The sequence below is a fragment of the Hyalella azteca genome, unplaced genomic scaffold, assembly GCF_000764305.2.
Source record: "Hyalella azteca isolate HAZT.00-mixed unplaced genomic scaffold, Hazt_2.0.2 contig10791, whole genome shotgun sequence".
Taxonomy (NCBI): domain Eukaryota; kingdom Metazoa; phylum Arthropoda; class Malacostraca; order Amphipoda; family Hyalellidae; genus Hyalella; species Hyalella azteca.
The window spans coordinates 205022-228375 of NW_025940812.1; the positions used below are offsets into that span (position 1 = coordinate 205022).

Here is a 23354-nt window from a genome sequence, read left to right on the forward strand (position 1 = left end):
CGGATCATTCCAATGTCCTTGTAGTGTTTACAAGGGGAAGGGGTTAACGCGTGATTTCTTTTCTTTACAGTTAACCTGTCATCGATCAATCCAATATTCACTGGCTATGGCCACAGTCTATCCTTCAACTTAGTCAAATTTACTTACACATTGATGATTGAGCTGCCATATTTTATTGCCCTAACGGCCTAACCTAGTTGCTCTTACTCAACAGCTCAAGTCTCATCAAATTAATTTTTTTCGTAAATATGGTGTGTGAAAAATGTGAGAAGAAACTTGGAAAGGTAAATCCTTAAAAATAAAATGGTAAACTTGAAGTTGATCTATTTTGCAACTTCATTTCATAATTAATTTCAGAATTTCAGCCTTGCCTTACCCAATAGGCCAATGACAATGTGAGCAGCGGGTGCCGGGCAGCGCTCTGTGAGACTCTGTATAATGTATATTATTATTATTCCAGTATATGTATTATTGTATACACTACTAGATACCTACAGTAATAACAATAGGTAGGGTAAATGGGGTATATTCCGACTTCGTGGATAATTCCGTCACCTCTCTAGTTTTTCCTTTATATTAAGCTTTGTTTTGGTTCCATGCGTTTGTTGATGGTTGAAATGGTGAGGTCATGCATTTGCGCGTCAAACTACTGCCAAAACACTAGGTCTTGGCCATCTAGCGGGAAAATATTGAGATCCAAAGAGAGACAATGCACACTACCCAGTGTCCAGTGAGATTATCGAAAAATGTGTCAAATTTGACAGTTGACCATGCAGGCTTGCTCTACCAAATAGTGAATAACTGTTTGTATAGGAAGAATATTATGGTTTGAGACTTTTAAATACGTCTGTGAATATATTAGGAATCCTTTAACTTTAAGCATACTTGTATTTGCTGATTTCAAGTGGTAAATAAATTAATAGATGATTAAGTTGAGAAATGGATTTAGACACATGAAAACTAATTCCGTCACAACTTGAATTGGACACACACAGATCGTTCCAAGCTATGTACAAAAATTAAAATTTTCCTAATTAAAAGCTCAATATTTGTTAATTAAAAGCATAATTAAGTAGTGTTCAATATTCATTAGTGTTCTAATTCAAAGCCATGTTGTATTCCAATACAGCTCACACAGCAAACGGAATTCAAACGCGTGGATGATGGCATTACGTATCAGTAGAATTTGAAGCGCGGACGGAATACGCCTCACCACGTACCGAATATTGCCACACACAGTGTCGGAATATAGGGATTTGGTAGGTTTGCATTCTAAAGGCTTTTAAATAAATATGGCAACATTTTGTGACATTTCATCGTTGCTGGCGCCACGTGGCGCGTAGTACGGTGTTTTCCGAGTCACATAAAGCAAACAGAACTCGAGTAACGCATACGGTTATTTTTTTATAGTTTTTCATTTCTCAATGCGTCCTTAATGTGTCAGAATATACCGCGTTTACCATAGCCTATAGAACTTAACTTGCTGCAAAGTTTTGTATTGTATTTTGTAGAACCTCATGTTTCAATGCTTTTATTGGCAATTTTACTGTTTTGGAATATGGGCAGTGCCAGTATTCAACTAAAAATATGTAAAAATAATCATTTCATGAGTGATTTTTTTAAAATCTGTAGTAAAAATTGGCCATTTTTTGTAATTTTAATGAAAAATAGGCAAAATGCCATGGCATAAGTGTGAGTAAAATTGGCCAAATTCAGACCTTTTTGTCTGATTCAGTGGGCTAGTAGCTTCTGCTCAATTTTTTACTTAGATTGGCAAATGAGCCTGTTTGGCTATCATTACTTTGAGTCTGAGAAAAATTGAATTCAGGGAACTGGAAATTTTGTTCAAAGCCACAAGCCATACCCAGGATGGTGCTGTTTTCCATGCCATGGATTAATCCAGCATACATGAGGCTCCAAGCCCTTCTGCTGGTGTACAGCGTGGCATACAAGGATCTAAAATAATGCTTTTTTTTTTATTAGACAAGATCTCTGAAAATAAGCATACCCGTACATGCTGTATCGCACCTCTGCAAAAGCATTTTGGTTTGGGTCTCAATTGACATGCAGGGTTTCAGCTTAATTTTTCAGTTTGACAAATAATCATAGCAGTGATGGTAAACTGCAATTTTTATTACAATTTTAAGGCTATATGACTATATTCTATAGTCAGTACTCAATATTTTTGAAATGGTTTTGCAAATCATGTGGCCTCAATCATGAATTTTCTTTCAAATTTTCATATGTCTGAAATATCCCAGCTCAGTCCTTTGTGTTGTGTCTACATAAATAAAGGATCCAAAAAGGTTGAATTTTTTATTGATGTCATTTCAAGTTAGTATGGATAGCATTAAATCCAAGGGGTAGCTAGATTTTTGAAGCTATTATCTTATTTATTTCTGAGCTGTTCATCCATTTTTCAAGCCCTGAATTTATTTTCATTGGGAAGCCATTTCTGATCCTTTAACTTATTTGCTGCATACAAATTTTATGCTAAATTTCTAATTTTATCATTGAAATAGCAATAAGGATATTCTTTGCATTTTGCTGGTAATTCATGTGGTAATATATTTTGCAAACTTTTGGCAGCAAAATGAAGCAGTTTTATTGCAATTTGACATGATTACAACTACAAGATTGTCAATGACATTTTTTGGGTGACTCACCATTCTTCTTATTGTTGTTGTTGTTCATTGCTACCGTCACGATCGCCGGGGGGGAGGCTCTGGTGGTGGGCGGGGGTCCGGCACCGGAAGAGGAGGGAGATGGGCGAAGGCAGGAAGGGTGGCCAGGAAAGCCACTGCCTCCACGGGGTTGTCCCACAGTGAGGAGACGCTGAGAGACGTGGGGAAGGCGGGGCAGACGAAGAGATGCTGGACCGACTGGAGGGGATCCCCGCACTCCGGGCAAGCGGAGCTAGGGGAGTGTCCGATCCTGGCGGAATAGGACGCCAGGGAGCTGCAGTATCCTGAGCGGAGCTGGGATAGCGCTGAGCGGTAGGGGCGAGGGAGTGAGGCCTCCACTGAAGCAATCGGCGGTGGTGGGGCAGCAAGTACGGCGTTTATGGCGTCAGTCGCCGCAACGCGGAAGGCAATGCAATCTCTTTGCGGAGGGCCCGCTTGGTCTCTCCGTAGGCACCCACAGGCATCATGCCATTATCCAAGAATGGTGTGACCAGGTGACCGAACCTTGACTGGATGGAGGCTTTCATGGGGCGGTCACCCGGGGGGGGGGCAGACAGGTCCAGGAATGAGGTATATGGGATGACGCCAGTCTTCTGGTGGGGGCGGGCGAGTGAGGTCTCCACTGATGCGATCGACGGTGGCGGGGCTGCAAGTACGGCATTTATGGCGTCAGTTGCCGAAACGCGGGAGGCAAAGGGAGGACGCCAGTCTCCTGGTGAAGGTGGGAGATCGGGGCCATTTTGAGGCAGCCGGTGGCTAGTCTCAATGCAGTGTTTTGTATTACGTATCTGCAGGCTGGCAACTGCTGTGCGTGAGGCAACAGGGTACCAGATGGGGGCCACGTAGTTGAGGGTTGGGCGCATGATGGCTCGGTAGGTGGAATAATGTCCTCCTTGGAGAAGCCCCAGTTGGTACCAGCTAGGGCTTTTAGGATGCGAAGAGAACCCCTCACTTTCGTGGCGATGGCTCTTGCATGAGGGGAGAATGTGAAGCGCGTATCCCAGGTGACGCCCAGGATTTTAGAGGTTTTATCCAGGGGGATGACGCCGTTGCAGATAGTGGCTGCAGGGTGGGATCGAGATTGGTGGGTGTCTGGTGTGAATAGCGTGACCGAGGATTTGCCTGGGGCCACGCTCAGTTTCTTGGCCGCCGACCAATCCGATACGTTCCGAAGGAGCTCAGCCTCAGCAGCGTCGAGCCTCGGGGACGACACAAAGATGGTCAGATCGTCCGCATATGAGGCAATGTTGGGGGTCGGAACTGGGATATCGGAGATGAAGTGGTTGAAGAGGGCCGGCGAGAAAACCGAGCCCTGGGGCACTCCAAAGTCCGAAGTGAACAGCTCTGAAAGGCGACTGCGTTCTGAGATAGAGGCAGGACGCCAGCCTGCCTCTAAGGTAGCAGCACAGCCAACGGACCAGGATATGATGTAGGTCCGAGGCCGCGATCATGCTCAGAAGGAGGGGGTGGTCGACGCTGTCGAAGGCCTTCGAGAGGTCGACGGCAGCGGCGATTGTGCGGGCTGGAGGGCGCCGGGAGTTGAAACCCGTCGCGATCTGGTGCGCGAGCGGGAGGAGGGCGGTGACAGTGGAATGTCCCGGCTTGAAACCATGGAACGGTGGTGAGAGATCCCAAGATGTATGGTAGAACCAGGCGCTCAAGAATCTTGGCAGCCGGGCAGAGGAGGGAGATAGGGCGGTATGAGGAGCCCTGCTTTCCGGGTTCGCCCGGTTTGAGAATTGGAATAATTATAGAATTTTTCCAAATGGGCGGAATTGAGGCTGTATGTAGAAACGGAGATGTTGAAAATGTGGGTGAGGAACTGGAGGCCACGCGGGCCGAGGTGCTTTAGGTGAAGCACCGTGAGGCCATCTGGACCCCGAGCGGAAGAGTTGTTGGCGGCTGCGATGGCAAGCTTCACCATGTCTGGGGTAAAAGGGGAGAAGTCCCTGTCGAGGGGATGTTGGGCTCGTATTCGATGAATGAGGCGGCGAGTGGAGGGGTTCTGAGAGTGAGGAGCGACCGAAGTGAAAAGTTTGCAGAAGGCGGAGGAGATCTTGCGTTGGAAGAGGGAAATCCGACCAAATTGGATTGGCTGATTGGGGGGAGGGCGGTTCCTCTTTCCGGCTAGGGAGCGGAGGAGATTCCAATGTTTGGATTGGTTGGTTCGTCTGCTGCACGACGCAAGATGTGTCTGCCATGTGTTCCTGGCGTGGGCCTGTATAGAGAGGCCTATTTCCAGGTTGAGATCTAGGAGCCGTGGGTCGGTTGGGTTATTCGCCCTAATGTCATCCCGTTGCTCCATGAGCAACCGGGTGCTAGGGTCGACTGATGGGGAGAAGTCCTTCCTGAATCCGGCAGGGATATGCTGTCTGGCAGCGGTCGTCAGGACTTCCCTTAAGGTCGACTCTCCACCACACGAGGTGGGGGGAGGGACCGTCTCGAGCGCCGCTTCAATGGCTGCCGTGTAGGCGGGCCAGTCAGCTTTTTTGAAGTTGACATAAGAGCGGGCGGCCCGGGGGGTTGGGGAATCAGCAGAGGAAGGGAGATGGATCAGGATGGGCAGGTGGTCCGAGTTGAGGGCGACTTGCAGAGCCCAGGAGGTGCTGAGGAGTAGGTGACCGCTGATAATGGCGAGGTCCGGAGAGGAGGGCGGGCCATGGGAGGGGAGGCGGGTATGGGAGTCCTCATTGAGGTAGGCGAGGGAGGAACCAGCGACTAGGTCGTCGACTGCGGCTCTCTGGTCGTCCGTGTAGGAGAACCAGGAGGGATGGTGGGCGTTAAAATCACCCACTATCTGGCAGTCTCCCGGGATGGAGATAATATCCGTGAGCTCCGGGGAGTATCCCGGGGGGCAGGAGGAGGCCGGTGGGATGTATACATCCCATTCTTCTTGTCGCGGTCATCTACTGTGTCTGCCAACCCAATGTGGTTATAGTCAATTGTTAAACCTATTTGTATATGAAGTCCAATTATGTCAAAATTGTTGCAAAAGCAAAAAATTTACCGATTTTACAGCAATGTATAGGTACTGGTATATTTTTTGTCATAGAAATAAAGAAAGAAAAGCATAAAATATTATTACCATCCTAGAGAAAACCCTCCATATCAGCTACCTATACTTTCTGTCAAATCTGTTTCAAACTTGACTCCAATTTTTCAAGCATTTTTTTTTTTTGCATCCCAGCAGAAATCATTTCAAACTATTCCAATAATTAATGCAAGATAAGGAAGCTAATTTAATTTGCCCTAAAAATCCCAGCTCGATTAACCAACTCAGGACTGTGTCCTCCAGAGGTGCACTGAAGTCCATAATTAGATTGAGGTGTTGGAGTCTTATTCGAGGCTATTTGCTAAGCAGCCATGTAATCTTGTCTCAACATCATGAAAATGTATGATATCATGTATCCTTTAAGCTACTGATGGATTTTCGGAACCAGAGTAGAGTTAGGGGACTTTTTTGTCAAAAATAAGTCTTGAATGTTTTTAATGGCATTGTGAAACTGGCAGATTGAGATAAATGCACTAAAAAAGTACTTGCAAAACAAAATTGAAATATTTTTTGATTGACGGCAAGATTCAAGGATGACTAATGTTAGTTGTTACTCAACACTTTTAATTAAGCAGTTTATTATGGCTTTCAGGTGATCACTCCGGATGTTTGGAAATCGGGAGCCCGAAACACAACTGAGAGTGGAGGAAGGAAAATAAATGAAAACAAGCTGCTGACTTCTAAAAAGAATAGATTTAACCCAACTACTGTAAGTGTTAAAATTTCCCCAAGTACACTACCGTAGAACTTCTTTATTTTATAATCAGACCTGCAAATTTTTTTGTATAGTTTTAAAGCATCATAAGACTACTCTTCTACTGATGTAACTGAGTTCAATTAATTTTTTCCAGACTCAATTCAAGGAGTGCAGAATATGCCGCACCAAAGTGCATCAGGTTGGAGGAAACTACTGCCAAGCATGTGCCTATAAGAAAGGCATATGCGCCATGTGTGGCAAGAAGGTCCTCGACACTAAGAGCTATTGCCAGTCATCTGCCTGAGACGGAAATTTCATGCTCCTTTCTTCTTATTATTTGCTAAAGATTCGATCATATTGAATTTAGATACATGTAGATGCTCCGACCAATGCAGGTTGCATTGTTCTCCAAAATGCTCGACTCGAGTGAGAACGCCACGCACATCAATTTTGGCTATGTCTGACATGCCTGTTTGGTCGATTTATTATAATAAAATTAACCCTTTGTGTTGTTCATCATAATCCATTTGGTTATCTATGTATACAGCTTAAAACGGAGTTCAAAATCTTGATCTTTTCTAATTTCACGTTTTGAATACCTACTCAGTATCGATTTGAGAAAATAGCTAAGTAATAATGAAACCAGAAATATCAGACCTTAACATTTTGTCAGGTATAAATGAAAATCATTTCAAATGTTGCTTTTACTCACAAAGATCGTAGTGTATAGAGTGCTCCTTCGACAATGTTTTGCCACGGGGCAGAAATTTTATTTCCTATGAATTACCTTTCAACAATACTAATTTTATTAATGACATTTGCAATAGATATTCAAAACGCGATTAAAAGTTAAATTGGCGAAATATATCCATGCAAAAGCTTTTCATTTTCCCAAAAATGTAAACAATGTTGCTTGAGCTGCGAAAGAGATGTGGCTTGAAGCAAAGCAGCACTAGTTGCAAAGATGACAACCGAGGAAACAACTAGGCTCGGACTAAACTCAATCATACTCGGAGTCAGCTACATCAACTTTGCTACAAATAAAGAATTCTCGATATTATAAATGGCTTCGTGGAAGCGGAATGAAAGCGAAAGTTTTCGTCATGTAGCAAGAAATTCCACCGATTGATTGTTTCTGAATGAGTCGTTTGCAGTCAATGTCATCGTGATGAGAAGATGACAGTACCATCTCTAATTGAAATTTCCAAAGATCAAGAAGTCGATACTAAATACCAAAACAGTCAGCTTGTAAATAAGTAGGTAATAATTGTCACGGCCTATCAAACGGAATGAATAATTTTTTTCTAATAACATTGATGTTGCTTTATGCACCTTTCAATATGTACATTTTTTCAGAAGACGAAAAATTTAACAATTGTATAAGCTCAAGTAAATAAAGATTGAAAGAAGCATCGTCACTCATCGCGTTGCCGCCTGCTTCACATTCTAAGCAAAAATAAATATTTGAAAGTATAGAAAAATATTAAATCAGCTTACAAAGCTAAATAACATAGTTATAAAACTAGAATTGGTTAGTCATTCGACAACTACGATATTGAATTTTTCTTCAGCTTTTTAATTTAACATTTCCATTGGCGGTTAATACAGATATAATAAAGGTTACGGATGTGTTCCAAAGATATGGATTCAAAAGAGTAAGTGTAAGGAAGATTCGCAATGCCCACAATGCAGCACATGTATATTCTGATCGCGGAATTGAATATTTCATCAAGATATTATGATAAACATGGCAAGCATAGTTCAGAATTGTAGATCAAAATTAGATGAATAGAGAACACGCCCCGTGTTGTTACAGCAACACGGCGATAATTCGTAGGTCATGAAGTCGCAACTGCAATAAAGTAGCGTGGCCGAAGCAGCAACGTTCATCACGGCTTCTTGGTACCGAGTTTCAATGGCCCTCCTTTACTTGTTCGTTTGGCCTCTATTTGCTTCAGCCGGTCGTCTTTTCTTTGTTCTCTTAAAGCTGCTCTTTCGTCTGAAAAGGCGAAATTTTAATTCGTTGTACTTGATTTTCTTCAAAATTATTTATATTTTTGCGATTGTTATTATAAATTTACACAAATTTTACTAAATCTGCAATACATTAGGTATTCCATTAGTAAGAATGTAACTCTATAATGTATTTTCTAGCAATAATAACTTTTTTCATGTTGTTTTTATCCAACATTCTGAATATTTATCACATGTTAGTAGTGTACATCCATTCAGGAATTCCACGTTAACGTAAGTCTACATGACGTAGTAGAGTTTTACTGGTACATGATGGCACTAATAATACCCGAGCTTGAACCTGTTCTTGATAAGACGCGCCACAGGCACATGAGGTAGGGACAGACGAATCAACATTTCATTATAAGTTAGGGTACACTGGATTCAGATATTGAACGATGGCAAAATGTTTGCAATACGAGAAGCTCATTACTTCTAAATCTTTCACCTAATGAAAAACTCTAGCTGATTTTTTTATCATTTTACAAAAAATCTAATGGAAAGAATACGTTAAGTTACTCACTGAACTTGCACAGTACATTCATCACTAACCAATTACTCACTGCACGGTTACTTCGCACAGTACCTTCATCACATGGATACTTCGCACATTACCTTCATCACTCAACAGTTACTCACTACATGGATACTTCGCACATTACCTTTACTGGCGCTTAAAGCTGATGACGAAGAGGACCAATTGCTGCTCGAGTTGGACGTGGGCGGGCTCGGTCTCTTGACACTACCGGGTGCGACCTGGTGGAGCAGATGCCAGTTTTAACCACACTATTATCTACACACAGGCAGTGATTGACACTCTGTCTTGGGTTTACTACAATCTATCAACGATACACAATCAGTGGTCAGCATATCTTAGTTTTACTATAGATACATAGGTACTCTATCAGAGACAAACAATCAGTGATCGACTCTACCTCAACTTTACGACACTATCAATAAAAAACAATCTTTTCGTAACACAACCTTCGTCTTACAACACACTATCAACCACCCACGATCGGTGACCGACACTACGGTATCTTAGTTTCTGAGTTTCATTTTGTATATATTATTCAAAAGTTTAGAGGAAATCTAACGATATAATCAGCTGTAATTAAATAATTAACCCGAATCCGTTTCAGTGAGTTACCTCCAAAGGATCCCAGGATTCATTTTCCCAGCCGGAATTAGCTGCTGGAGGAGGCAAGTCCTCCTGAAAAGAGAAATGTTAGCCATCAATACGATAATAAATTAAAATTCGCCAGCCATTTACTATAATACACTTTCAAATAGTAGATGAATGAAAATTCATTCCAAATTAAAAATGATCAAAAATTAGTACAATGGTTTACTCTGACCGACACTTCAGAACACGAAATGGATCCGTTCTTATGAAAGAAATGTATTTGTTCTTATGAAAAGATGGATCCGTTCTCACGAAAAAAATGAAACTGATCTCATGAAAAAATTGGATCCGTTCTTATGAAAAAATGGATCCGTTTTCATGAAAATAATGGATGCGTTCTATTGAAAAAAAAATGGATCCGTTTTCATAAAAAATATGTTTTCTTGGCATGCAGAGAAAGACGAACCATAGCTTGCCATTCCTCTCCGTCCGACCAGCTGCCGTTATCATCCGTTGCGCTGGCCTGCATGAACGACTCGATGCTCGACACCTGCGCCCCTGGGGCGGCGCCCCTGACGCCCTCTGTGCTGCTGGCGTGAGCACCAGGACTAGCAGGAGACGAGGCGCGAGGCAGCGAAGACTGCGACTCAGACCGAAGTGGCTGAAACAAACCATGTAAGAGTATGAATGTAGGTAATATCCGGTCGGTTTCGTAAGTCAGATCATTTAAGGATGTAATCATTTTGGTCCCAATAACCAGTTTGCCGTATACTATGAACGTGCCTGTTACCGGGCGTTCGCCACACTTTTTGATCTTGCATGAATGTTCGACCACTACGGCCAAACGTAGTAACGTATCATGTAAAAATACACAGATCTGGATAATGTTTCAATCGCTGGTATTTTATTGCAGTTGGTTCTTCAGTAAAACTGCAGTTCAGGTGGATAAAACGTAAATTCAGCAAAGAACAGTTAAAAAAGGCACATTTAAAATATTAAACACCAGCCTAATATTCACGATCGACAAACTGTTCCATAAATCTATCAGAGCAAAGCCACAATTCCAGTGCTAGGGCACAAGATTGTTGGCGAAGCAACAGAACGAGGTGAGAACAGGCATAACCTCACTGTAGGGCTGGCGGGACAGGACTGACTTCCCGGATTTACCGCCACTCAAACCTGGCCCCTCATGACGTCACTATCACTGCGGTAAGGTCGGACTCAAATGTTACTGATATGACTACACTAGAAGAAGCTGCGCAATTAAACCTCAGATATGTATGAAAATGAGTGCAAATGAAATGAATAAAATGAACGCGGTCAACAGTGAACGAAATCCATCTTTCCCCCATGCATATTGTAAACACTCGACCTATAATTTTTCTTTGTGCATGTTTTGGCCCACAAAACGTCTCAGTAGATTAACCAGGATCTACGTATTCAACTGTGGATAGAAAGTTGATTAGTATATAGTCTGATCACCAACAATGTTTGCTTACTCGGACGAGATGACAGTACGAAAAAATCAACAGAGAAGAAATCCCTACAAATTTAAACTGGTCACAAAATGGGATTAACTAATAAGAAATGTTAATAAAAATTACTTAGAGAAAATGCGAATCGTTCGCTTTTATGCTGCGTAGGTAGCATAAAACTGACACCCACCTCCGCCCTGGGTTTGGTGGCGTTGCCATCAGACTTGAGGCTGGCAGTAGCAGATGTGTCCTCCGAGATGTTGCTCTTGTAGAACTTGCTTGTTAGCGCCCCCACGGCCCACCCTGCCCACCCTCCCGCCCCACTCGCGCTCTCACACTCGCGCTCTCAGTCAACACCTCGCGCTCTGTATTGTTCCAAAATCAAAGATAACATCTAATAAATTTGTTAAAAATATACGGTAACTCAGTACTCACTGCAGTGAGTGACAGAGAGCGCATTTTCTCGGCGACGAAAACGTGAAGTCACGGACGGACATGGCGAACACAATAGTGTATTTTTCCATAAATGAGAAAATGCGCTAAAAATTGGATTTACTCATCTTGAGGTAAATAGCGAACGAGAACATTGAGATATAAAATATTAGAAGTTTTTGAAATTGGTGCCAACAATAAGGTACGTAGAAATTATCGAAAAATAATGTTATTAAAAACTTTAAAAAATCTGTCAGGCACAGCAGTAAGATTCTGTGAAAAGCAAATGCCTTGTGCCCATCCCAGATAAACTGAAAGCCAACCATAAGCAAGAACACTTTCTGCATAAACATAATATTGTGATTGGCTGATAATCAATGTATGTAAAGGATTTAGTATTAAAACGAATATTAATTTAGAGTTAAAACAAATTTTAATTTTGGATTAAAACAAATTTTAATATTGGATTAAAACAAATTTTAATATTGGATCAAAACAACTTTGAATATTTGATTAAAACAAATTTTAATTTTGGATTAAAACAATTTTTAATTTTGGTTTAAAACAAATTTTGATTTTGGACTAAAACAAATTTTAATTTTTGATTAGAACATTTTTAAATTTTGTATTAAAACAAATTTTAATTTTGTATTAAAACAAATTTTAATTTTGCATCAAAACAAATTGTTCGACAATCTGAACAGTCACAAATATCAGAAACGTTAGCATTCCTAGTGTATTCAACCTGGACTGACTGTATTCAACCAGAGGACTCCTTCAGCACACTAACCCATCTCCTCCTTCAAGGCCGGGTTCTCCGAGAGCTTCTCTAGGTTCGACAGGAATCCTTTAAGGACTCGGAAGACGACGTCCCTAACGTTCTTCTCCGGGTCCAGAGTTAGCAAACTCAACGCCGGCACAATTCTGATGAAGATAAGAACGATGTTTGTATTAAAGTGGCATTTAGTAACTACGTTTTGCTACAATGAGCAACAATAAGCTATTTAAATAACTTGGTCTACGGGAATAAGTATTAATATCAATGATAATGATTCTCAGCGATCAATACAGATAGGGTATGAAGAATTTAAAAGCATTAAAAATTGCCAGAAAATTCATTGTTTCTTAAAAAGGAAATAAGAATATCCTTTTTAAAAAATGACGATTTTTCTGGCTACTTTATTTGCTTTTAAATTCTTGATAAACATGCGATTTAAGTTTTTAGTGAATTTGCGATTCAAGCAAACGAGTGATATTATTACTTATATGCGATTTAAGTAGTCAAGTGATTTTAATGCTTAGATAGGGTATGATATCAGGGACACGCTCGAAAAAAAAAATTTAGTAAAACATTAAACGTCTTGTAAGGACTCTTTAAGGAAGTACCTGTAGGCGACTTGATCGACAGAATTTAGTAAAATATTAGACGTCTTGTAAGGACTCTTAAGGAAGCACCTGTAGGCGACTTGATCGACAGAATTTAGTAAAATATTAGACGTCTTGTAAAGACTCTTAAGGAAGCACCTGTAGGCGACTTGATCGACAGGATAGAAGTGCTGTGTTGTGGCCAGCGCCATGACACCTGCAGAGCGGGCTGGAGGGAAGGGGTCCTTGAGGGCGCGTGTGAAGGCCGACACGAGGCACTTGGCGCGCGTCGTGGGCGACAAATGACGGGCGATTTTACCGAGGCACACCGTGCAGTTGGTGCGGATGCCGCCCTGAATAAGTCAAAATTTTTTATTCCTTTTTTTTATGTAATTGTTATTTTTTAAGAATTATAAATAGGTCAACGTGTAGGTTTTTAACCACTTGTAGGTTTATAAATCCCTTGTAGGTTTTTAACCATAAAGGCAGTTGATATAATTCAAGGATTGGTGATAGGTATTTTTTGGTAGTTCATTTTGCTCATAGGTTTTTACCAATATATAGGAAATTGATTTTTATCTCGTGGATTTTGCACAAATTCTGCTTTGGTAGGTAGTTGTTCTTACAGATTTTTTTATTCGATCTTTTAATGAAGTCAATTTTGCTTCAGTATTCTTACTAGTTCCAATTATTCGAAATTTCTCTGATAGGGAAGTTAGCCCATAAAGATTAGCAGATTTACTGAGAGACCAGAGACGGTCCAGCATAAAATTCTATGAAAGCGAACTAAATAAGTACAGATATTGAGTTTCAGTGTATTACTTTAAATCTTAATCCGGAAACTGTTGTGTCACATTATAGAGCACCGAATTGTATACAATTGACGTTATAGAGCACCAAATTGTATAAAAGTAACATTATAGAGCACCATATTGTATAAAAGTAACATTATAGAGCACCGAATTGCATACAAGTGACATTATAGAGCACCAAATNAAGTGACATTATAGAGCACCGAATTGTATAAAGTGACATTATAGAGCACCGAATTGTATAAAGTGACATTATAGAGCACCGAATTGTATAAAGTGACATTATAGAGCACCGAATTGTATAAAGTGACATTATAGAGCACCGAATTGTATAAAGTGACATTATAGAGCACCGAATTGTATAAAGTGACATTATAGAGCACCGAATTGTATAAATGTGACATTATAGAGCACCAAATTGTATAAAAGTGACATAATAGAGCACCAAATTGTATAAAAGTGATATTATAGAGTACCGAATTGCATACAAGTATACCTGCTCATCCTTTGCTTGGAGTCTAGCAAAATGCTTCATAACTTCTATGTTGAGGAGCTGTTGGTTCAGTTTCGGCGCCAGATGAAGAATTGACTGCAACAGAATAATTATATATAAATTTATAAGTGCAAGAATGTCCTACACAGACCTATCATTCTTGCAAGAAATTTGACATGAAGTCATTTTCTGATTAATGACATCAGAAACAAATGTAAAATACTTTGGAACTTCACACTAAAATATACTAATCAAATGCTTAGAAAATTTATTTTTCAATATTAACAATAACAATTGACAAATAATAATAACAATAATAATAATATTAACAAATTTCAATATTAACAATTTTTCAATATTAATATTTTTCAATATTAACTTATCTACAGACACTTATAAGAGTCTTTCATCATTAAAGAGGTTCGTCTCGAAAAGCCTCCGCCGTTATCTGCCTTTTGTGTAGATTTTATGACGTTTTGTATTGCCATTTTATTTCAACATACAACTAGTGGGTTAAAAAGGTGTTGCCCGGACTCGATAATCAAGGCAATTTTAGGATCCCAATACCGTCAATATTTGTAATAATAAAGCTTATATATTCTAATTAAATAAAGACACTTTCAAATCCATATTCTTCATACAACATTTAACCCACATTTTACTCTCATTTCGTAATATCGAAAATCTATTTTGTTTCTTAATAAAATTATACCGACCAAATGCAAATAAAATTTATATTTTTGATCAGATCCTTTCCTTCAATCCTTACTATTCTCCCACTCAGAATGAAATTTCCGGTCCAAGTAATAGCCAGAAAAAATATAACTCAGTACTCACTGCAGTGAGTGGCAGAGAGCGCATTTTCTCGTCGACGAAAACTTGAGGTCACGGACAGACAGACGGACGGACAGACAGACAGACGGACATGGCGAGCACAATAGTGCATTTTTTCCATAAATGAGAAAATGCGCTAACAATAACAATCCAGGATAAGTCTGTATCCCCAATGGCCGGGTGCCTGGCTCCAAACACGCACACAAACTTAGTATGTTGTATGCATATAAGATGACAAACTTTGTAACTTTATACGTATATAAGATGATATATATTCAATTTCATATAATGAATAACATAAGATATCTACTTGAAAGACTGGTTGAAGTTTTACCTTGATGGTACGTTCCCTTATTGAAGGGTTAGCATCAATATTCAATTTTATATAATGGATAACATAAGATATCTACTTGAAAAACTGGTTGAAGTTTTACCTTGATGGTATGTTCCCTTATGGAAGGGTTAGCATCAATATTCAATTTTAAATAATGGATGACATAAGACAGCTATACTTGAAAGACTGGTTGAAGTTTTACCTTGATGGTATGTTCCCTTATGGAAGGGTTAGCATCAAGGAAACCAGTGCAGAGCTGAGGGAAGACCTTGTCGTTGATGGTGGAGGCGTCCATGTGGGGCGCCAGCGTCTCCATCTGCTGCAGGAGCTGCAGTCTCGTGGCGCGGTCAGGGCTGGCGAAGAGCTGTACCACCGTCGGTAGTACCTGCGACTGGTACTCGGGCTCACTGCACAGCTCGCTCATCTGCACTACCATAACACCACCGTAACACTACAATAACTCTACCATAACGCCACTATAACGCCGCCATAACGCTACCGCAACACTACCATAACACTACTATAGCAACAGTCACTGCGGTTCAATGCTATCTTGAGGGGCAAGAGAGGGAATTATTCAGCTGCAAGTGAACTCTAAAAAGATTTTTTTCATAATTCAGCAAAATATGAGATTGAATAATTACAAAATAAACGTATGATAACAATTTGGTAATATTGAGAGAATTTATATATTTTATCTACTGCACATGTTAGTGAATCAAGAACATTAGCGTAATAAGTTTTTTAATAATGCATGGAGAAAACGTAAGTATGTATATGAAATATTTCGTACAAGTTCTAAGACAATAAATAACCCTAGAAGTAGTAAATGTTCATAGTAGAAATGAAATCTTCTTTGTATTGATGTATATAACCTTTAGCAGCGAAGGCAAGACCATGGAGCCGAGACTGGAGAATTGCTGTGCCGTGACTACAGCTGGCAGAATCTTGTGCTTCACGATCGGCGGAGGGATGTTGTCCAAATCTTCTCGTAGTCGAGTGAAAAATCTGCATGAAAAAATTATTGAATTTTGAAGATTCACGAATAATTTTTCGAGGAATTTGTGATCATTTTAACACAATGATGGTGCGTCACAGAAGTAGTGAGAAAATTATATTCGAGAATGTCTCATTTATACCCACAATTTGCATTATTTAAAAATACTAAATTGTGTTATAACAAAATCGAAAATCTCCACGAGTTGTATCTAAAACCTTAACTTATCGTTAATAATATCATTCAATGTACTAACAGCTGTTTCTCGGAGCTCTGTCTGATGTGGATGTTGTCGAGGAAGTCAATCGTGTGGATGAGTTTGTTGTCAAGGAAGCAGCTTGGCCCTGAGAGCTGCTCAATAACTTGACTGGCTTTAGGTCTTCTGGCCGGAGACTCGCTGAGCAATTGTTTGTAAACTCCCGTCACGGACGAAGGAAACTGCCGATGCAAGGTAGACTTATTGCGCAACGTAGGTTTTATGAGCAATAAATTGTTTAATTAAAAAATATTGCGTAAAGCAGCATCAAATTGGTACTCTTTGCCGTCAATGTTGGGGATTTAAAAACGTAAAATAGTAAATTTAAAGGATGTCAACACATACAGCCTTATCACCTGCAACCATAAGCAACATAAGAAAATATCAAACAAAATTTAGTCCACAGAAATTAATCACCATCAGTGCATATAATAGAAAACACTGAATGAAATAAGAACGGCCTGCTTGCGGAATTCATTAATCATGACAATATATTTGGTCTTGGCAAACTCCCATATTGACAGCTTCCAAGCATATAGGTAACCCTTATAGGATTGCATAGCTCAACTGTACTTAAAATCATTATGATCATACGATTGTACAGTAATGCAGTCTGACAAGAGTTAGTTAGTTTAGTTGATAACGATTTACGCAATTTAAATCGTTACTAGCGCTTCAGTTATTTGGCTATCTCGCACTGAAAGTCAAGATGAACATCACCAACAGGGTGGAAGGTGTCAGTTATCAAAGGTTTCTTGAATAAAAAAGTATTCATCACCTACAAGAGGCGGAAGGTCTCAATTGTCCAGTGTTAATATGATGATTAAATAAAGAAATACACACTTCAGAATAGCCACTAACCTTGGTTGTGTTGCGCAGGACGCCGCTCTGAACAAGTGGAGTCACATTGAACACCTCCCACATGAAGCAGCCAAGCCCCCATGAATCTGTGGACCTGTGGCGTGGACTTCATATTAGCTGCAGTGATAAAGTCGTAACTCTTGTGTATGGTAATCTATGAAGATACTAGGATTTATAATGGTTCAACTATAGGTGTAGCTGTTTGTACTATTCATAATAATTTAAACACCTATTGCTCCTAGTCACAAGTAATTAATCTATTTCGTGCTAGAATCAGAACTTCAGAAACTATTTTATTAATTTAAATGAAATTAAAGAAGCCATCAAACGTTGGCTTTTAATTTTATAGAATAAACAGGAAACTTGCCAAGGTTTCATGTCTTTCCACAGAGCGCTGTTGGCTTTCTCAGGAGCGTCATACACAGCCAAGGACACCGGGAGGCGGTTGGGAGGAAGCTCCACGGATCCTTCACCCTTGGCTGGTCGGCAGAACTCCAAGCCTCCCAGCTTCCACTCCCCACCAGGAGTGACAAAAACACTCGAGCTGTTCACGTTGCAGTGCTCCAGGTTGCCGTCATTGTTAAGAAAGCTTACCGCCCTCTAATGATGAGAAAAAATTCATTAGGACCAATTAAATGACTGAAAAAAAGAATGCCTGAATTTCTATAAATTTCTAACTAACACTGTCCAGGTTTGTTGTCATTGTTCAGATAGCTTACCGCCCTCTAATGATGAGAACAAATTCATTAGGACCAAATACCAATTAAATGACTGAATAAAAAACAGTGCCTGAATTTCTATGAATTTCCAACTAACACTGCCTCTAATGATGAGAAAAAATTCATTAAGACGAATTAAATGACTGAACACAAAAATCAATGCCTGAATTTCTAACTAACACAGTACAGTTTTGCTGCTATTGTTCAGAAAACTAACAGCGCTCTAATGATGAGGCAAACTTCGTTTATAAAAAATGAATGACTGAATGAAAAACTTAATGGCTAAAATTATTTGAATTTTTAATAAATAACAGGAACATTCACAATTATTTAATATGATAATATCCAATTTTCACTCACTAAAATTTGTTGAATGCCCCAGGCCTGTACATCGGCCTTCTGGTCTGAAACAAATCTGCTGTCCAGCAGCCAAGAGATGAGTGGTGAGACAGCAGTGGTGATGAGATATACGGCCTTATCACCTGCAACCATAAGACAAAGTGATGAGACTGCAGTGGTGATGAGATATACGGCCTTATCGCCTGCAACCATAAGACAAAGTGATGAGACTGCAGTGGTGATGAGATATACAGCCTTATCGCCTGCAACCATAAGACATACTAGTGATAAGATGGCAGTACTAGTGATGAGCTACATCAAGCGGATCTTGTTAAGAATAAGCACCCCAGTATGACCTTGTTAATAAAACGCATCAAAGTATAAATCTTTGGAGAATAACTTTGTTAATCCTCCCTTTCACTTTCCTATCTTCCAGAATTCATGTGGCGAGATTGCTTTTCAAAAAATTCTTTTGAAGCTTTATGTGATCATCTTGCAGCTTCATACTTTGACTCAGATGTTTAACTTATCATTTGGGATTTAATGTTCTATAATGTATTTTTTATATTGAATTGTAATTCTTAAAAAATGTTTAAATAGACCTAATTTGTTTTTATTATACATTAAATTAACCTTGTTAAGAATACACACCCCAGTAATGTCTGGGGTGCTTATTCTTAAAAGGATCTAAACAAGCCACACTAGGAAATTTTAAATCCCAAAACTAACTTATAAAAAGCCTGCTAGGAATACATTATAAATATCATTACTTAAAAATTACATGCTAGAAGTAAATCGTAAATAACAAAACTCACTTTCTAAACTATCAACATAATGAAGAATACAAGGATGTCGGAGACTCTTGAGCCGCTGCACAGCAGATCTTGCCAGCTCGAGTTCCGTGTTGTTGTGCACTGAGCCGTGGCAGACAAATGCGCTGAATGCTGTGCCGCAACCCTGTTCATACAAGACAGATTCAGCAATGGTGGAACAGATGCATTCTATGTAATTTATGTTGTGTCAATTTAGAAAAATTTTCAAACGTCTTCAAAAGTTTCACGAACATCTATAAAGTCTTTGAAAGCTTAGCTCATGTATTTTTATCTTTGTTAATGTTTTTCAAGCTTTGCAATTGCTATTGAAGCTTTGTTTATGCCTTTTTAGGCACTCTTAACATGCTTTCAAACTTTTTAACATTTTTCATAGCTTTGCTACCTTCTTCAATAGCTTTGTAAATGTCTTTTAAAACTTTGCTATCATTCTCAAAAGCTCTGCTAACATTTTCAATAACTTGAAAAGCTTTGCAAATGCCTTCAAAGGCTTTATTTACATAATCCAAATCTTTGCTAATATATTTTGAATAATAGCTAATGCATTTTGATTTGCTGCTAATACCTTTAAAAATTCGCCTAGTGACTTTCAAAGCTATGTTAATGTCTTTTAGATCATTGTTAATGCCTAAAACAGGCTCAAAAAAAAATGATGCTACTGTATTTTAAAAACTTTATTATCATCTTTTAAATCATTGCCATTGCCATTCAAAGCTTTGTTAACATAATGTAGAGCTTGTTAACGTCTTTTAAAGCTGTGTCAACATCATTTGGAGCTCTGCAAACATCCTTTAGGGCTATATATATTTTCTTCACTGATAACTATGTTTTTAGGGTTTTGCTAAAACGCTTTTCTAAGGCTGTAATAAAATTTTCAGGGCACTGTTACATATTTTAGGGCCTTCTTAACATCTTTTTTGGCTTTGCTAGTGTCCTTTAGGGGTTTGATGCTTTTGAAATGAATATCATGTTATGATGCTTTGAACATAAAAATAAGGCATAAGCAAAGCATAATAAATACTAGTACAATTTGTATAGCTGCCTTTCATCAAAAGAAATTTTACAAGATTCGTAACCCGCCACACTTCCAATCACCATTACAATACTCAAAGTGCTTTAAATCATGCTGTATTGAAAATTGTATATAGTACACAATTTTTTATTCTTACTAACTGCTGCTACATAAAGTAATAAAGTAAAATACAAATCTAACCTCCAAATTAATCAGCAGTAAAGGCACTCACCTTCTTTTTTGCATGGTGCAATGTAAAAATGCTTCTGCCTTCACCTGGACACACAGCATCTCCAATATCATACTGGAATGATGCAGAAGCACTTCGACTGAACAGGGACCACATTTTTAACGTCAACACAGGGTTAACTATTAATATTTAGATGTCAAATAACTGTCACAACATTAATCTTATGGTTTTACTACCAACTTCATAGCACACCATAACAATGGCAACACTAACAGCCTCAGGCAATAATTTGCTGCAAGTTGCACCTCTAAAATACTACACTAAAATTCACAGTAAAACTCCATTGTTCTGGGATAAAATTTGGAGAAGAATTTTCATAACCTATATAAAGAAGATAATGATTCAAGGAATAAAGCTTGTCAAAGTCACCAAGACATGAAAGCTTAGAAGACTCTGGTTTGGGAGAAGTAAGAAAAAATTAGATAACCATTTTTGCACCCCTAATTTAAAAACTCATTGTTAGATAACCAATATGCCAACAAAAAAATAATTGAGGATGAATTTTGCTTTCAAAGCATCTAACTTAGACTAACTATGAATACAAGAGATTAAAGTTTGGTTTGGTTGTATCTTCAAAATTTCTCAAAAATTCATAATTTCACTAAACAAAGATAAAATAAATGAAATATTATCCTCATGAAAAGTTTGGCTTTACCAATCTTGATCCCCAGGCACATAGGATTAAAACTTTTATTAAAATAGGGTAAACGCGGTATATTCCGACATCGTGGGTAATTCCATCACCTCTCTAGTTTTTCCTTTATATTAAGCTTTGTTTTAGTTCCATGCATTAGTTGATGGTTGAAATGGTGACGTCATACATTTGCGCGTCAAACTACTGCCAAAACACTAGGTCTTGGCCATCTAGCAGGAAAATATTGAGATCCAATGAGAGACAATGCACGCTACCCAGTGAGATCATCGAAAAATGTGTCAAACTTGACCTTGCTCTACCAAATAGTGAATAACTGTTTGTATAGGAAGAATATTATGGTTTGAAACTTTTAAATACGTCTGTGAATATATTAGGAATCCTTTAAGTATACTTGTATTTGCTGATTTCAAGTGGTAAATAAATTAATAGATGATTAAGTTGAGAAATGGATTTAGACACATGAAAACTAATTCCGTCACAACTTGAATTGGACACACACAGATCGTTCCAAGCTGTGTACAAAAATTAAAAATTGCTTAATTAAAAGCTTAATAGTTGTTAATTAAAAGCATAATTAAGTAGTGTTCAATATTCATTAGTGTTCTAATTCAAAGCCGTGTTGTATTCCAATACAGCTCACACAGCAAACAAAATTCGAACATGTGGATGACGGCATTACGTATCAGTAGAATTTGAAGCGCGGACGGAATACGCCTCACCACGTGCCAAATATAGCCACACAGTGACGGAATATAGGGATTTGGTAGGTTTGCATTCTAAAGGCTTTTAAATAAATATGGCAACAGTTTGTGACGTTTTGTCGTTGCTGACGCGTAGTGCGGTGTTTTGAGAGTCACATAAAGCAAACGGAACTTGAGTAACGCATACGGTTATTTTTTTATAGTTTTTCATTTCTTTATGTGTCCTTAATGTGACGGTATATACCACGTTTACCCTATATTAATATTATTATTAATCCAAATATTAATAATTATGATACCGTGATACGGTAATACTATTTGCAAAAATCTCACTGCTCTAAAGTGAGTCTAAATTCCACAGAATAGTTAGTTAGTTTAGTGGCCAAATGTTTACTAGCGCTTCAGCTATTTAGCTACTCCTTAGAATAAAGATGGTACTATAATATAGGGTGACTTGGACCATTTTGACATTTAAAAAAAAGTTAAGACCTAGGTACTCAAAAGGTTCTTGCTTTAGAAAAATTCTGTTGATGGCTCTTCAAGACAGGTTCAAGTACCTACTAGGCTACCATAAGATAGTAACCTACAGGCTACAGCTACAAATGCAATAAAGAATGTTCAATACATTTACTATATGACTATTTATTTCACAAAAAATGACAAAAAAATTTCACATTTTTCAACTATTTGACAGAATGACCCCTAATTTCGATACATTACACTACAAGCCTTCCAGTTTCATGTATTAAAGCCAACCTAAGGCAATTGTGATAGTTAAGAAATGGAGGCAACCGGAAAAGCCCCCCATTTCCCGACCTTGATTTTTTTGGTGGTCGCGGGTTGTAGGTGAAAAAGAAGTTGCACGTTGACCGCTTGTAACACCTGGACTCAGCAATAGTTATTTAGTTGAAGTCTTCAGCGTGTTTCTCTCAATTTCCTTTTCTTCTTTGCTGGCATGAGCTCTCCTTGTTATCAACAATTCTCTTGTTTAGGGCAAATCACAGTTTAATCCAGTGCATTTTACCAGCTACATAGTAGATAATCAACCGGTTTGCATGAGGTATGTGGTGGTTGCTCTCATTATGTGGTGCTGAACTCTTCTGGGATAGTTTCCTCCACCAAGGAGCACATGCACAGATGTGAGAGGGACTCCCAGGGCATGCACACTTGATATCATCACCTGTCTCATGATCATATAGTGTACATGAAAGGAGGAAGTGTTCAATTGACTCTTCAACCCCACAGTGCAGGCACATGGGAGTGTCAGCCATGCCAAATCGATGAAGATAAGAACGAAACCCAACGTGGCCAAGACGAAGGCGGGTTAAAACCACTGCTGCACGACGAGAACGGCAAGCAACCCATGGGACAGGAGACATCCCGGACCGAATGGAAGCTAGATGGTGGCCCCTTCCAT

The 23354-nt window shown here is 39.1% G+C and overlaps 2 protein-coding genes across 2 annotated transcripts; one reads left to right on the forward strand and one right to left on the reverse strand.

The window, feature by feature from the left end:
• On the forward strand, positions 1-7300 carry LOC108679020 (cysteine-rich PDZ-binding protein). Its single transcript, XM_018167528.2, has 3 exons — positions 1-284; positions 6329-6445; positions 6588-7300. The coding sequence occupies exons 1-3, from the start codon at positions 249-251 to the stop codon at positions 6735-6737; spliced, it is 303 nt and encodes a 100-aa protein (XP_018023017.1). The 5' UTR covers positions 1-248; the 3' UTR covers positions 6738-7300.
• LOC108679019 (N-terminal kinase-like protein) lies at positions 7126-21163 on the reverse strand. The gene is made up of 16 exons (XM_047882586.1): positions 20564-21163; positions 19305-19446; positions 18511-18632; positions 17799-18031; positions 17432-17525; positions 16571-16752; positions 16193-16325; positions 15520-15741; positions 14153-14245; positions 13004-13197; positions 12270-12403; positions 11238-11392; positions 10039-10233; positions 9597-9659; positions 9109-9202; positions 7126-8432 (listed from the first exon to the last, which is right to left on the reverse strand). Exons 1-16 carry the CDS (start codon positions 20675-20677, stop codon positions 8323-8325), a joined length of 2280 nt encoding a protein of 759 aa, XP_047738542.1. The 5' UTR covers positions 20678-21163; the 3' UTR covers positions 7126-8322.
• Positions 21164-23354: the final 2191 nt, after the last annotated feature.